This window comes from Vulpes vulpes, chromosome 1 (genome assembly GCF_048418805.1).
Source record: "Vulpes vulpes isolate BD-2025 chromosome 1, VulVul3, whole genome shotgun sequence".
Classification (NCBI taxonomy): domain Eukaryota; kingdom Metazoa; phylum Chordata; class Mammalia; order Carnivora; family Canidae; genus Vulpes; species Vulpes vulpes.
The window spans coordinates 163,099,290-163,117,485 of record NC_132780.1 but is presented as its reverse complement, the minus strand read 5'-3'; the positions used below and the strand labels follow the sequence as shown (position 1 = coordinate 163,117,485).

General features: G+C 34.0%; 1 protein-coding gene across 49 annotated transcripts in view; it reads right to left on the bottom strand.

Annotated features, from left to right (window-relative positions):
- RIMS1 (regulating synaptic membrane exocytosis 1) overlaps positions 1-18,196 on the bottom strand; it is a 471,964-nt gene that overhangs the window by 375,884 nt on the left and 77,884 nt on the right. For 48 of the 49 annotated variants that reach the window (XM_072735168.1, XM_072735249.1, XM_072735203.1 and 45 more), the window contains exon 2: positions 12,661-12,741. The exons of the other annotated variant lie outside the window; for it this stretch is intronic. In XM_072735168.1, coding sequence (XP_072591269.1) covers positions 12,661-12,741 — 81 coding nt within the window. The remainder of the gene's footprint in view (positions 1-12,660; positions 12,742-18,196) is intronic. 49 annotated transcript variants of the gene reach the window in all.

Genomic DNA, 18,196 nt, shown 5'->3' with positions numbered 1-18,196 from the left:
ATCAGCTTATCTATCCATCCATCTGTCCACTCCTCCATCCATCTCTCTTCTTCCACAATTAAATTACAAACTACTTGAGAAGAGACCTTATACCTAACATTATTTTGGGATACCTCCTTTCACCCTCCAATTTTGCACAGTATTTAAAACATAGCTATGTGCTCAATAAATACATTTTTAAAGAATTACTGAAAAATATCAGATACCATATAATCGTTAACATAAATATGATAAAACATCAAGTATCACTGGCTCTAACAAGTTTTCCTGACCTCTAATTTTGAGTTAGATTTCTCTGTGCTTTCATGCCAATCTAAATTCTTTCATAGCTTTATCATTGTACTTTGTTGTAATCATCTACTTACTTGTCTGTCAGTTTAACCAGCTCTATCTTATTAATAGTTTTATAAGTCTCTGTGTCAAATGAATGAGTAAAAATGAACAAATTCATGTAAAGATATATGCTACATATATGGGTCATTTGAAAATGATGGAAATCTTATTTAATATTACCCAGAGTTAAGTAAGACTTAAAAGGTCTGTTTCAGCATATCATGTTCTGAATTTATCTACCCAATGACCTCAATTATATATTACTGATGATGCTATCTAAAGCCATTAAAGACAGTCTAGACACACAACATTTAATATTTGTCATATGCATAATAGATGAGTGCATTCATTTATCTACTAAAATAAATTTTTTACTAAATAAACATTAATTTGCTGTATAGTCGCCCAAGATCCTGGGCATGATCTTTTCTTTTTATTTAATACCTTCCTTCTAATACCAATGCAGAAGTAGCCATGGGGTACAGATTTTCCTTTCCTTCCTGTTTTTGCACAAGAACCATTTCTTGGCACTGGCAGACTGTTCTCATTCTGGACAAAAGACTCTGTAGAAGAACAGAAGAAATAGCAGTGATTCACAGGCTGGGCCCTGAGGCACAGCGACTTTCTAATAATAATATTGCCAATATTTATTTTCCTTTGCATTCTCTCAACATGAGTTTTGGAAGAGAGATCTAATTCAGAGATAGTATTTGTGGAATTATCACTCTCCCAACTAATCTTCATTTTCACTGAGTAACCCAGTGGTTCTAAACCATAGGAGTATGTCAGGATAATTTGGGGAAACTTTCCAAATACAAATTTCCTGGCTTCACTACTCATGCACAGTAGGGAGCATTTGATACATGATGGGCTAGTGTGAGGTATAGTGTATCTTGTCAAAAACTGTTCCAATGCCTTTTTATACCACTACTCTCATTGAGAAACACTAATAGATAAGGTACAGCCTATGTTTTAACTGAATTAGGTAAAAAGTATTTTTTTTTCAAATTGTGCCAATAAGAGTACACTGTAAAAGCTTCATAAATATTTTAAATGGACAAAATAATGAATAATGTAGAGATTGTTCACTGCTACTGTAGTAGAATATGTAATATTTATACAGTACTTTACACACAACTCTCTTACATACTTTTACTCATTACATCTTCAAAACTTGCCAATGAGATAACTAGAAACATTTTTCTTCCTATTTTCCAGATGAGAAAACTGAGATTTAGGAAGGCAAACAAGCACCTGGGCCAATGTTACCCAGCAAGTAAGAACCAGAACAAGGACTAAAAATATTTGGTTCAAACTCTGAATGCTATGATTTACCCACTACTTCCTAAAAAATTGCAAAATTCTTCTTAATCATAATGTAGATCATCTGGGTATTTTGAATCCATCCTATACTATGGATCTAGATAACTGGATTCTAGACCTAGATCTGCCCCTTTCCTGCTACATGACAGTGAGGCAATTCACTACCAAAATTCATGTCTCGTCTTCCATATGAAGGCCAAGGGCACAAATCATTAAAGTTCAGTTGGTGCCCACATCATGTGACTTGGGTTAAAGTTTACATTAAACAAATTCAATTAGAAGTCTGCTTAGGCTTCTACAACTTTAGTTTTTCAGGAAATTTTCTTAAAATAAATTCTTTGTGTCTATGGAAAAATTTCATATGGCCTAAGATTGACCCAAGAAAGCTGAAGGGATGGAGATCCATCCTTAGGGCTGCCCCTAGGTCTATGGTAAAGATGACCTATAGGCTTCCTAATAGAATCAACAAGATGATAAAGAATAAGATTCTACTCAGCTGCTCTGCACAAAGGGGAAAAACTGTTTTTAGCTAAAACACCCTCTAAGAACAGGAACAATGGACATAGTAGATAAGAGGCAAGTCCTCTAATGTCAGGATCACCAAACTAGAAACTGTTCAGAGCCTCATTAACAGAGGACGTAGTTCAGTCAAAAAGGGGTAACTGGTGAAAGTAATTTATGATTAATTAAGGTCCATGAAACATAATTGTTACACATAAAACTACTATGAGTCTACTCTTACAGAACTAATTTTTTTTAATACACAAGGAGTTGAAGAAGGCATCTTCTTTCTGACACAGATAAAAACGGTATCATCTTAAAATAGTTACAACAGAAAGAAGGGCCTTACAAGACTCTGTGAACTGGCACAGAATGATTTTCATAAACTGGAAAATCATATAAAGAGAATGAAGACTATAAAAGCCACACGATTAAGAAAAATTTTGACACTTCCTAATTATAACCATGAATTGGAAATGTTAGCATTCCTTGTACTCTCTATTTCCAAGTTACTGGTTGTACTGACTTTATCCTAAAAGACAAAAACATATATATATATTTTTTAGTTGGAACTTTTATTTTTCTAATATTACCTGCTCACAATATGATCCCTACGGCAGGTGGTAATAGAAGTATTGACTATAATACTGAACAGCTCTTATGGTGTATATGAAAAAATAGTTAACAGCAAAAAAATAAAACTCATCACATTTTGATGTAAACATCTGGCTAAAAATAGTATAGAACAGGCTGCTTGTCTCTGAATAATATGTTCATTCATGATAAAATATATAGTTAAAAGATCTTTTGCGTATGGAAATATATTCCCTTTCTTCTTGGCTGAATTTTACTACAAAATGAGATATCTTTCCAAAAAGGAGCAATATTTTTATCTAGTATATATTTTAGAATATTTATTTCCTGTAGTAAAGAACACCTACAAAATTATTAAATCTTCTATCCGAACAGAATATGAGAGTGCAAAAAAAAATCACAAAAGAACAAACATTTAAAATGGCACAGTTTAATCATATTTCAATTTTTATTCAATTTTACTTTTCATCATTTTTTACTTTCAATATTTGACATTCTATGCAAATTTACCTAAAGTAATATAATTGAGATTTCTAAATTTTTCATTCACATGTGCCTTTTAAGATATGTATGTGTACATAAGATGCTTAATATTTTATGAGAAAACATGTTACTATACATTATGCATTCAATGCATTCAACCTGTTACACATATCAGAGATTACACATATGACTTGCAGCCTCCTCCCTTCAGTATACACCAGAAGTTCTCTCCTCTTCCTTTTTAAAATCTTTTTTTTTAAATGTTTTACTTATTTATTTTGAGAGAGAGTGTGTATACAAGAGTGGGGGTGGAGGGGAGGGCAGAGGGAGAGAGAGAACTTCAAGCAGACTCCATGAAGAGCACAGAGTCCAATGCAGGGCTTGATCTCATGACCTGAGATCATGCCCTGAGCCTAAATCAAGAGTTGGATGCCCAATGAACTGAGCCACTTAGGTGCCCCTCCTCTTTCACCACTTCCAAAACTTCATTAAATTACACTAAACGTCATCAAACATCACTAAATTCCACTTGCTCCATCTCTATTGCTACCAGCAGAGTCCAAGCCACAATTATATTTTGCCTAAACCACTACAACTGCCTCCTAAGGTTCTTTTATCTTCACCCAACCCACTTGCCACACTACATTGGATCATAATTCTCCCTTTTCTGAACTACTGCAAGGGCTTCTCAATAGTCTTACATAAAATCCTAAGATCTGAGAGGTTTCTAAGTTGGAACCCTTGCTTATCCTATCAGTCTCATCCATTGCCCTCCCCCTCACATTTCTCTGCTTTCTTTTAGTTTCCCAACCATGCTACACTGGTTTCCATTTAAGATCCACTCCACACACCATCCTGTCCAACTGGAATTCCTTTCTGCTGACTCTTCACAAGGCTGATTTCTCATCTTTCAAGCCTCTCTTTAAATGTCATCTCTCAGAGCCTTCCTTGAACATGTTTTCTAAATAGATTTCCCAGTGTAATTCTCTAACATGGCATTCAGTTTAGCCCTTTGTTAAAAATAAGAGTTTTGTCATCTATGATTGCTGTTTAGATCCTCTCCTACACATTCTAACTTCTACAAGGACAAAGATTCTGCTTTGTCCATCATCATATCCAGTGGCTGGTACTAGGCTCTGCACAAAGAACAGATATATAAATATTTATTGAAGGAAGAATTAATAGCCTGACTCTCTGGAAAGCAAGCAGTGAACAGCTTCTCCTATTACACAATCTCTACCAGTTGACGTTCACTTCCCCTCTCCTCAATGCTACCTTCTCATCCAAAGCTGATTTAACAGGTTCCCAGTGAAGAAGCAGACCATACCTGAGCAGAGATCAGAACTTAAGAGAATGTGGAAAAGACTGAGTATAAAATCTGCTAAACTTCAGGAGCAGAGAACACCACATGACTCAGGAAGTGCAGAGAGGCAAGATCAGGAAACCTAGGGAAAAGCAGGCTAGATTTTGGTATTCACAGAGTCTCCCCCAGGTTTTTGAGAGGAATCATTGTATTTATTATGGATTTGTATCTGAGGTGGTGATAGTCTGTCAGTGGGTTGCCCAATTTTCTGTATTATTCATGCAATTTTTGCCATCCATTACTACAGCAAGACAGAATTTTTGGGCATTTAGTATAAACAACCTGAATCATGTCTGGAATGCAGGGCTTAAAGGTACAGTGACATAGTGACAAGGGCTCTGTCCAACTGTTAACAATTTCAGAAACACACTTTTGTTTAATCTGTTATCTAGTATAAAATACAATGTTGATGTTAGATGTGATTTTAAATGAAAAACCATGTAATCAAGTATAAAGACACATGTATACTTCTCACACATTATGGGAAAAGTATATATATTAATATATATTTTTCTCAGTTAAATTTTGATTCTCAAGGCTATTTTAAAATTAGGTTGAATATAAGCTACCACATTGACATGATTAAATTCATTCTGATCCCATATATATCGGTCCTCAGAAGCCCCTATGTTATAATTAATCTGAACAAAGACAGTTATTGCTGAAAAAAGCCATGCCCTTGATACCTGAAAAAGTATGCCTATTAAAAGAAAAATTTGGATACAGCCTGCCTGTCAATTCAAGGCTGACTCATCTGAAGCTGTGAATAAGGGGAAAAGAAGAGTATGTGTGACACACAAACCCATGTCAAAAGCTTCAGTGCAGATGGTACTTAATGATCCAGTCCAGGATATGAATTACCACTGCACAGAGAGATCATTTCTAGAAATGAAGTAGAAAGGATAAAGACAGAACGGCAAAGTAAAATTCTGAGACTAATAATTTGCATTTTTACCTGGAACTTAAAATCATTTTTTGTTAAATAAATGAAATTGATACTTACAGGACTTACAAACATACGACTAACATAATTTTTAGAAATAAAAATAAACACCATATTAAAGCCAGTTTCTATTTTTTTCCCAAAGGTAATCAGAGAAACTCAAATCAAAGAATCTCAAAATTATTAAAGAAATTATATCTACAAGATCTTTTCTTTCTGATTGGCTCTAGCTATACTGAACCTAGACTCTGAGGTTACACTGTAAGTTTTAAATGATGAAATTGGTTATACATGTGAACACACAACAGAGTTAAATTTATTTTCTAGAACTAGAAATCACAAGTATCAAAAATTCAAAATAAGGAATGGTTCAAGAGTAATATAGAATTAACTTTTGAATATGAGCTTTCCTGAAGATGTGAGGACTTCATATGCAGTACACTTACCTAAACATACATATACATTTATACAGAACCATTATAAATGTTCAAATAAAATAGAGTTTAAGTAATCAAATAGCTTCCCACAAAGAAGCTGATGGCTTCATTGGTAAATTCTACCAAACATCTGAAAAAAAATTATAGTAATCTTTAACTAATTCTTCCTAAATAGAATAGTAGAGAATACTTCCAGATTCATTCTATGAGGCCAAAATTACCCTGATACCAAAATCAAAGAAATCACAGGGAAACCACGGACTAATGCCACTTATAAATATATATATATATATATATATATATATATATATATATATATATATGTGTGTGTGTGTGTATATATATATATATATGTGTGTGTATATATATATATATATATATATCCTCAAAAATAATAGCAAATCAAATAAAGAAACATATAAAATGGATAACCAAGTGGGATTTATCCCAGGAATACAAGATTGGTTCAGCATATGAAAATCAATCAAAGCAGTACACCATGTTAATTAAATAATGGACAAAAAGGGCATTACCATCTCAATAGGTACAGAAAAAGCATCTGAGAAAATCCAACATACTTCCATGATATGAACACTCAACATGCTAGAAAGAAACATCTTAAACCTGAGGAAAAAAAAAACAACTACTGGAACTCCACAACAAACATCGTATTTAATGGAGAAAGACTGAAAGCTTTCTTCCTAGATGAGGAGCAAGATAGAGATCTGCTGTTACCATTTTTTTTTTGTTACCACTTTTTGACAACTAGATTCCAACATGCAAAAGAATGAAATTGGGCCTCTACCTCACACCATATACAAAGAGTAACTCAAAATGGATTAACGACCTAAATATAAGAACTAAACCTATAAAACTCCTGGAAGAAAATCCAGAGGTAAATCCTTATGACCTTGGATTTCACAATAGTTTCTTAGATATGACATCAAAAGCACAAGTAACCAAAAGAAAAAAGCACAAGTAACCAAAAGAAAAAAGCACAAGTAACCAAAAGAAAAAAACAACAAAAAAAAACTTCATCAAAATTAAAAACTTGTACTATCAAGAAAATGAAAAGATAATTCACTATATGGGAGCAAATATTTGCAAATCATTTCTCTGACAAGGATATAGTATCCATTACATATAAAGAATTCTTACAACTCAACAATAATAACAAGTAACCAAATTAAAAATGGACAAAAGATTCTGGTCAACATTTCTCCAAAGAAGCCATATATAAATAACCAATGAGTACATGGAAAAGATGCTCAACATCATTATTCACTACAGAAATCAAATCAAAACCACAATGAAATAGCCATTCACGTGCTTCATACCCACAAGAATGGCTAACAAAAAATACTAACAATCCCAAGCATTGGCAAGGATGTAGCGAAATTGGAATCCTTTTACATTGCTGGTAGGAATGTAAAATGGTGCAGCTGCTTTAAGATACAGTTTGTTCCTAAAAAAATGTAAACATATAGTTGCTATAATGACCCAGCAATTGCATTCTTAGGTTTATACTCAAAAGAACTGAAGACATATATTCACTCAAAAAATGTATATAAATGTTAAAAGCAGCTTTTTACACAATAGCTTAAATACTAGAAACAATCCAAATGTCCACGTAACTCATGGATGATGGGTAAACAAAAAAGTGGTATATACGTACAAAAGAATATTATTTGGAAATAAAAGGAATGAAGTATTGATAGATGTGTAACATGGGTAAACCTTGAAATATTATGCTAAATGATAAAACCAGACATAAATAGTCCATATATTCCATGATTCGATTTATGTGAAATGTCCAGAAAAGGCAAATCCATAGAGAAAGAGTAAATTAGTGGTTTCTATGAACTGGGTTTGAGGAGACTAGGGGAATGAATGACTGCTAATGGGTAGTAGGTTTCTTTTTTGGGGTGATCATCATGTTCTGAAGTTATAAAGCAGTGATAGTTGCATAATTTTGTGAGAAACACTAAATTGTACTCCATGAAAGGTGAATTGTACATATGGCATGTGAATTACATGTTCATTTTAAAAAGCAGGCAATCAGCAACAAAAACAAAGAAAACCAAGAAAGACTGAATAACGATACATATACCTCTGGATTCAATTTTTTCCTGATAATGTCACCTTCCACAGTAATACAAACATTGTATAAATATATTTTTTCTTCAGTTATACATTTATTTTCTGGATTTTTACTTTCAAATTCCAACTTCACCCATTCTAGTATGACTAATCATCCCAATTTTTCCAGGACGGTGCAGGGAATTGGATTCCCAAGACATGTGACTTGCAATACTGAAACATGGATAGTTCCAGGAAAACTGGGACCAGTTTGTTTTTTCATGATCTTGCATAATTTACTTAATTCCTCTGCTCTTTGTTGCAATACAGATGATACCCTCTACACTGCCTTTTCCAGTTTTTCCTTCCAACTCTATATTTTCTCCCCATGCTATTTCATTTGTCCTAATGGCTTTTATTATAAAGCAACTACTTACAAATTAGCACATCTCATCTAACCCTCTCCTGAGTTTGAGATATGGAGAGCCAAATATCTTCTGGATGTTTCAAATGGAGATACCTTTGGCCATTAATACATAAATCTAATGCTAAATCTAAACTTGCTTTCATGCCTAAATTAACTCTCTTGATTTTATCACATTCACTAAATCTCTTGAGATAAAGTGAGTTATCTCCCCTCATTTTTTCTTTATTACTATATCTAATGAATCACTATACTCTAATTATACCACCTGGGAAATTTTCTCAAATCTACCCTATCTCTTACCTCTCCTACTCATCCCTGTTAAGATCTAAGACTGATACTGCTGAATAGACAAGAATCTCTCAGACTTTTTAAATCCAAAATCACTCTGAAAAACTCAAAAACCCATAATGGTATGTCAAATTTCAAAACAGAGTATTAAAAATAAAACCTAAGACAAGGCACAATTAATTATATACTTTCTCCAAATTAGACAAACGTCCTGTTCTTCAAAGATTCTGATGCAGCACTTCCTACCTCCTGTCTTTCTTTCTCTTTCACATACATGCTCACACTCACCCCCACACACATGAACTTCTACCCACCCATATGACCACACAGCACACAAATACACATACACATGTTCTCAGGCTCCAACAATGAGAACATGTTTTAAATTGCCCCAGCACAACCTGATGTTTTGGGACTCAGGACAATTGTTCTCTTCCGGAAGACTGTATTCCAAAACTGCCTACCTATCGAACTATTCTCCTTTCAAAACTTGTATTACCTATTGCAGGCTTGGTATATCCTTCCTTGACCCACATCAACCCCAAACAGAATAAATAATTTTTTAACATATTGCACTTTATTACTTTAAGTGATGACAACTTATGCAGCATGTCTAAAATACGACTAAGTGACATTTTAATAATAACTGAAAAAGAATCCTTGGATAGTTTATATACACAATTATTAATTGTGTATATATATATCCAATTATATTGGATATCCTTGGATAGTTTATATACACAATTATCAAAAATATAAAGTTTATTGACATGTGTATTCATCAATCTAGACTTGCAAGTAGAATGTACCAAGTAACATAAGTATAGTTGCCCTACTTCCTGTCTGCCTACCACTCTCTCTCTCTTTTCCACACCCACACAGTCAAGCCTTTTTAAAAGTCATATACAATTACTATTTCCTTTTCCTGACTTGTCATTTCCTCCTCACAACTATCAAAATAGAATATTTCCACCCACTTATATATTTAAACTGCTATGACAAATGCCACCAATGACTTCCAAATGGCCAGATCCTAAGGACATTTTTTATCTCTGAAGTTATTCATTGATTCTCTGCTGCATTTGATACTATTGGAGATACCTCTTGAGCCCTTCCATTACCTTGGCTTTTGGTTCTTCTATGTTTTAAATTATTATTTCTCAGCTGAGTCAGGGGATCCTTTTCTTTTGCCTATTCATTATGCATTGATTTTTACCTAGGACTCTATTACCTTTTTCTAACTATATATCTTTTAGTGATGTCATCTCCTGTCCCAGTTAACTGAGTGTTTCAGTTTCATATACCCAACTATTTCTTGGACCTGTACCCTAGGATAATGCACAGGTACCACAAAATCATTATATCAAAATGCAAACTCCTCACTGCTTACCTACCTAGACCTAGTTTGGTTCTTTAATTCCACTTTTTCTGTCAGGTCCTTAATTATCAAACAATGATATGATAGTCTCCCTAAACTCTTTCCTTACAAATCATATTCAATTGACAATCAAGCACTGCCAATGTGACTCCTTACTCAGCTCCTGAAATGTTTCCTTCCTACACCCTCTGCTACTCCTATAAGACATTATCGTCTTTCTTTTGACTATTACAATAGTCTATTAATTGATTTGCTTGTCCCTAGTTTTGCCCACATCACATTCTTCGTCCATTTTCCCCACTTCTGTCAAAGTAAGTAATACATATTTTATATACCTACACACACATATATATAATGCAAATCTATGCTACCCTCCTAATTAAAAGCCATTAGGACATCCTTATAACTAAATATAGTGTTTATTAAATTTTATATTTTTACCTAGTTGTCATACACAGAAACTTAAATTCATCCCACAATATTAAGCTGGGATACATTCTTTCTTGGATTTTCTAATCTCTTACATTCCATTCAAAATTTAAAAAGCAAAAAAGTAGCCTTTATTGATATTCAGACCAACTCATGGTTTATAACTCACAAATCTAAAATTCTGAGCAGCCAGCAATTTATTATTGCCTTTCTCTTATCAACCTAGAAAGACACATATATGGATAAGGAGAGCTCAAATTAAAAACACACTATATAGAGAATCAGCAGGATAAGGAAAAAATTGCAAACTTTAAATACTTGAATTCACCTAAAGAGAGGTTCACTATTTTAATGCAAAAAGTTTAGGTGAGCAAAGAGGTGGTCAGAATAGAGGCTCCAAAAGAACTATAGTTGCTTCCTCTAGGCCACTATACTCAGAGGGGCTACCAGGAAAGCTCCACTAGGTACAAGGTAAATTACAACATATTTCTACAACTCTTACATCTTATGGAATGTAAAAAATATAATAAAGAAAGGTGATCTAAAGTCTTGTTGGGAAGGATGACAATGGCTGTTCCATATCTAATAACTCCAATTTAAAATGGACATTAGATCAAGTGAGACCAATTAAAATGGAACCTCAATATGTGGAATACAACATTTTAAAATCAATATTAATTCCCTAAAGAACTTTCCCAGAAATAGATTGAATCCTAATATAATCCTAATACAAAACAAAATGTCTTGTAATGCCTAGAACATAAGAAGTAGAGATGATAAGTTTTCCATGAACTATGAAGGAAAGTTCAATTATCAGAAAAATGGCTTTAGAGCAAGAACATTTATAGGAAAAAAAATATGGCAACACCATTTAGAATACTTCTTCCAACTTTGTACTTTTGTCAATGTAATTAGAAGTCATTTTTTACTATGTGTAAATAAAAATTATTTTTATTCCTTGAAAAATACTGATAAAATGTAGAAGATGATATTCAAGTATACTTAAAGTCTGAGATAAAATCTATAACTGATGTATTGAGCCTCTTGAAATGTATTTACCAAAATTTTGTTTCCTAAAACATAATTTTAAATGATTTGTGACTGACTGCAATATACAAAATATAAGGATTTAATGCCTTATTTAATTTTGGTCTTTGCCAATGCTAATAAAAACTTGTCATAGTAGAAGAATTATAAAAATTTACTTTTCTTCTCACATTTTACAATTTTATCACTTTATTTTGGTATACTTCAAAGAATTCTCAACTAAAAAAATCTATAGAAAATCACTCTTAAGACACATTTCTTCAGAGGTGTTTGATAAAAACCTTGGAAGGAGACATTTCCCAGTAGTAACTACTTGGCTGTAATGATTATGCTGAGTATTGCTGCTACTGAGACATTTTAAGGGAATGTTTAATTTTTCTTATTAAGACCATAGTTCTTGTCAGAAGATTGAATATATCCTGTACTCTGCAGAATTTTAAAACTATTGACATTTTATCTCATCAAAATCCATATTCACAACTTGGAATTTACTTATTTGGTTTCTTTTCTACTTCTTGCTTCCCCGTTATGTTAGTGTTTAACTCTTCACTAGTATCTACACTTGAGGTTGCAATAATAAAAATGAAACTAGATGGGCAATTCACTCTTTTCGATTGTCCGTACCTTTAAATGATATGGTGAGGGTGGGTAATGGACTACCTCTGCACTTCTCTTACTTACACACCCCCCTCTCTTTACCTTGCCTTACCCTAAAGTCTTAGGCTGCAGCCCACGTACATTCCAAATCCATAAGGCACAGAATTTCTGCCTCCCTAGAGCCCTAAAAATGTGTCCCTTTCCTCTAATTAGTTTTATGCTTCCAATATGGCATTAGAAACTTCATTTAACAAAGATACTTAATACAGAGCTCATGTTTCCAGATAATTTTATCTGATTAAATAGTAGCCTTTTTATTACACATACATGAGCAATCAGAGTATCTACTCCGACATGCAACGTGAATTAATATATCTGTAACCAGTGATCTGTGTAAGAGACGACATTTTCAGTCAATAAAACTAATGCCATACTCACGGTGAAGGTTGGTGGGGCTGGTTTTCAGCATTTCTTGGTGTTTTGCAGGCAGCAGGCTTCGCCATGTCCCTGACAACACACCTGGGGCGCATGATAGACAGCACAACGCACTATTAATTATAAAAAGGGTAGAACATATCTAGAAATTAAACATGGTACTGAAAACACAGTCTAAAGAAAATCTTTGTAAGCCCCTTTCATCTTAACCTGGAGGCCCTGGAAAAGCCCTTAGAGTTGGATATTTTTGACTTAGACTTCCAAGAGCTCAATTATACCCAAATAAAATCTGTTCTAGCTTCTTAATTTGATTTTCCTTTTAGCACCAATAAAATGATTGTCAGCAGTTTTCCCCATAGAAGAAATGCTACTGAAAGCTTTGGCTTCATCATGTGATAACATCTGAAAGCTTAAAAATATGAACAACTGTTGCACTGATATGTTAAAAGATGGGCAGGATTTTCTGTGGCTTTGGCTATTTTACTAAAAGATACGGACTTATTTCATGCCATTCATTACCACACATGTTTTTTGCTTTATGAAAAAAGAGATATAACAGGCCTGAAGACATTCTCCATGTTCAAAACCCCTTCAAGTTAAGAAAAGAGAAAGACTTAGAAGGAAATGTTCATATATAAGGTATTTGTGTGTGTGTTTGTACGTGTGTATATGTAAAATAAATAGAGAAAATACCTCCACAAGGTGAAAAAAATAGCAAAAGGATTTTGTGTCTTAAATCCCCCATTATAGGCTAACTAAATGCAGAGGATAGACAGTATAACAGAGCTCCAAAGGGCAGCAGAGGATACTCTTACCCTTCTGTTCACAGGGCATGCCGAGCATTGAAGAGATTCATTGGCAGAAATTAAAAAACACCCCCGCCTAAGGCTGTACTTGGATGGCTCAGATATGCCTTCATTTCAAGAGCTTTAAAAAATATTGCTTTGAATAGGGAAACCCTTGGTTACAAAGCTGAGACCCCACATCTTAGACTTTGTAACATGGAAAAGCCCCTTAGGACCCAGCATTCTCAAACATGAATCTGGTTCTTACAACTTCCATGGAGGCTTCTGGGATGTTCGACTAGACTACTAATATTTAAAACCAGTCATGTTATTCCAGAAGTGGATCACTGGTGAGGCAGTGGCAGATATATTGTTTTCCCAGAGCTAAAAGCTGCATGGCAAAATTCTCCACTTCTGAAAGAAATGATACAAGGAAACATGGACACAACGCACAGAAACGTGCACACACACATACTGCTCATTCCAAACAAGGTCAGCTAAGACTTAGAAATCAATATGTAATGTAACGAGAAAAGAAAATGGTATCATTTCAAAGACTTGATATACTTGGAGGATCAAAGTACAGAAATGTAGCATTTGTCAAGAACTAATGTTAAACTCTTAATGGACTGGTCAAGAGATGGAAGTCAAAGACATCCACAGGAACACAAGGCCTTCTGTTCTTGTTTCATTTCATGGAAGGAGAAAGCCACTCAGGCATCAAGGGTTAAGTCAGTAACTAAGAAGGCACTCATTAGAGCAAAATAATGTTCTGGGATTTCTGAGCTCTGAAATGTTGGTCTAACTTATCTAAAGTACAAGGAAGTTATATTTCATAGCACTGGAAAATCTTTAACAATTCCCACTCAACTAAAAATAGTACATTTAGCATATTAAATCTACATGCACTGGTTCGTTAAAATATTGGAAATATCACCAACTTTGGAAAACATTTTGAAGAATTATATCTATGGGAAACCATATGCAACCTTCTGTCTTAGTTTATTTCTTTTTTTCCCCTAAAGTTTCAGGAACTTATACATAGCTTTAAAATAAATCAGCCATTTTAATTACAGTTTTACTTAGATAAGCTTTTAAGTAACTCTTTTCTAATAAATGTGGATTATCAGCCAGCACTAAAGGTAGACTTCTAAGCAAACTGTTTCCCTAAGTGAAAGACTACGTCTATGTAAGAAAACTCTCATCTAATCTCAAGTGCCCAGTGCTTTTGGTGTAAAAGTATAACAGCTGACACACTGCTTCTGTCTGCACAACTATAGAATCTTTCAAATAAAAACTTTATTTGAATTTCTGAACTTTATGTACTAGATAATGAAAACAGATACATCAATATTCAAAAAATGTAGTATTTACAATGAACTTAAGTATAATTTTTGGCATCTGGATGGCTCAGTCAGTTAAGTGTCTGACTTTGGCTCAGATGGTGATTCCAGGGTCCTCAGACTGAACCTCACATCAGGCTCCCTGCACAGCAGGGAGCCTGCTTCTCCCTTTCCCCCTGCCCCTCTGCTCCTGCTCTCTCTCTCTCACTCGCACTTGCTCTTTCTCAAATTAACAAATAAAACCTTTAAAAAATAAATATAATTTGAGATATACTTAATATACTTTAATTTTTAAAAAGCAGGTAACATTTTTCATACTAACATATATTCTGATTACAAGACTACAGTGATACATACAGCTGGCTACTGAATCTGTGTTTTCAGCGTAAAAACTATTGGTTTTGGATTCAACCAATTTGATGGGACTCTAAACTATGGTATATATATATTCCTACATTTTCTAATTTGACTTCTTTTTAGCTGAAATTTCCTCTAGATATAAGAAAGAAAAGATTTTTAAAAACCCCATACGCTCATATAGTTACATAAGATATAAAATATATATATAATACACTCAAGATTTGTGTTAGCTTGTGTTGATTAACATTTCTTTAAAATTATAATTGGATTGTGTTGTATCTGGCATATTACATTTGGAGGGATAAGCTGTAATAGTTTTGACAGTTCTGATAAGCAGAAATTGTTCAGCACCAGTGCCTTCTATTATCTCCCATGCATTAAACTTGAATCACATAGACCCCTCATACTTAATACAGTATTTCAATATGTTGTAGCTATTGTAGCCATTAAGTGTCTTCCTCTACATATGATTCATTCCTTCAGCCAGACATAAGGAGGCCACAAACACTGCCAAAGTGCTGACTTCCCAGAATTACTATGGATCAAGAGACTAGCAGTTCAAGGGGTTTGACCTCTTATTCTTTGCAACATCTTTAATTCCTCAAGGATTTATCAGATGTGGACTCTTAACAGTCTTCAAACTGCAAGTGAGCATCCTCTCATTACTCAAGCATTACTGCAGATTTATGCAAATGAGACATTCTGCAACCACCACAGGGGAACGTTCCTCCTGACTCCACCCTCAGCACGCTGGGTTTTATGAATGACTGCAATCAATGCGATGAATGGCTGCCAACTGCCCACTCAACCACTTCTACTCTTCCGTGCACAGACACACAGGAGAAACTCAAACTGCCACAAGCCTGTCAATGAGGTTATGGTTAGACTTTCATCTTTCCAAGCAGGAACTAAATGTGTTTCCAGATACTTAGAGTATGTAAGTTAAAAATCCTAAATGCCTTCAAAAAACACAATTCACATAATTACTTTCTCTCTTTTGAGCTTCTATTTTGGTTCCTATAATAACTACCCACTCCCCTTGACCCACCTGCAAAACACAAAACAAAACACTATTTTATGAAACTTTATCTCGATTTGAACTTTATCTAAATTGTTTTATCTTTCATGACTAATGTCAGGAAACTATATACTGTGCACTAAGCTGTCAAATAGACATGACATGTTTACATTTCTGTTCTCTGTCTCTTGGTTTTTGAATTTTACTCCTATCATCAATGGAGATAAGTACATTCAAATAGTGTCTGGAGAAAAAGCGTATTTGTGCTTATTCCCCGAGTGTTATTGTACTAGTCTGCATTTGTCATAGGAAATTTTAGAGACAGTTAAAATAACCTAAGATTGAGAAAATGAAAAAAATTTTAAAATACACAATTTTCTAATTTGCAGATCACTAATTAAAAATATTTAGAATGGCACTTGGGTGGCTCAGTTGGTTGAGCATTTGACTCTTGATTTTGGCTCAGGTCATGATCTCATGGTGGTGAACTGAGCCCCACATAGGCTCTTTGCTCAGTTGAAGTCTGCTTAGAAATCTCTCCTTCTCCTTCTGCCCCACCTCTCACATGCTCTCTCTCTCTCACTCTCAAAAAAAAAAAAAAAAAAAAAAAAAAAAAGGAGAGAGAGAGAGAGTTAGATAGATAGAAAGAAACAAGGATTCCCCAGCAGCCATCTTCCATCTTGGCTGATTGCAAATACATTTCTCTAGCTGTTCAGGCCAAAAACTTTAGACTTTTCTCCTTTTTTCTTACACTTGCATCCAATTCATAAAATGGTTCTACTTTCAAAATTTATCTAGAGTCTAATCCTTTTTTTTACTTCCTCGATTATTACCATCTTGTCTTGAGACATTATCACTATTTACTTGGATTTCCACAAGACTTTTAACTGGTTGCCCAGCATTTACCCTTGCCTTCCCTCCTCTAGTCTATTCTCAACTCAACAGCCAGACTCTTCTAAAAGATAAATCAGATCATGATTGCTGTGCTCAAAATTCTGCATAGTTCTCCAGTTTACTTATTTCACTCACAAATAAATTGCCGGAGTCTTCAAAATATAATCTGGCCTCCCATAACTCTAGAGTTCATCTCCTACTATTCTTTGTTCCCTACTCCTTCCTTCTTTGCTAATTCTGCTCCAGTCACCCTGGCTTCCTTTCTGGTTTTCCTCAAATAAACCAGCCCTAATTTTACTTTGGGTTCTTTTCATCAACCAACCTTTCCTTCTGTCTGGAATGTTCTTTCCTGATATTAGTTATGACTAACTCCTTTACTTCTTTTAAGGCTTTGCTTAGATGCCAATTTCTGAAAACTCCCATTCTGATTATTTTACTTACCACTATAATCTGCTTTCCCATAGCCACCATATTCCTATATGTTCAATGCCCTTTTAATTTGCTCTACTACTTACTAAAGTTTCCTGCCTCCCACTGCTGAAGTATGAACTGCTCAACAGGAAGGATCTCAGTCTCTTTGGTTCACTAACACATATTCAAGAACCTAGAATAATGTCTGACATACTAGTCACTTAATACATATTTGTTAAACGAATGGATAAGATAAAAAGGACAAAAGCTGTGGATTTCAAGCTTGAGTAATTTTAACACTCTAAAACATAGTGATTCAGAATAGATTCTAGGTAAACACTTTTTGCAAGATTACAGCATATTTCTATAAAATATTTACAAAATATAAACTGATTTATGGCCAACAAGTTTTGTGACTTGAATAATTTCACTAAATGCATTTTTATATGGTTTGACTAAGTTTCATTTTCTTTCTGAACAATAAAAAGGTATTTCTCAGCATATGACGTATTTAGTGGAGAAGACTAATGTCAAGTCATTGGTTGAACCAGCAAGATACCATTTAAGATGTCATGTGCTGATATTTTATCAAATAAAACTCTAATATAATTGTATATGAGGTAATTCAATAATTGTAAAGAGAAAATCCCTTTTTCTCCTGATATTTCTAAACATATAGGAAAATAAGAAGTACTTTTGTTCATTTAATACTTATTATGTACCAAATA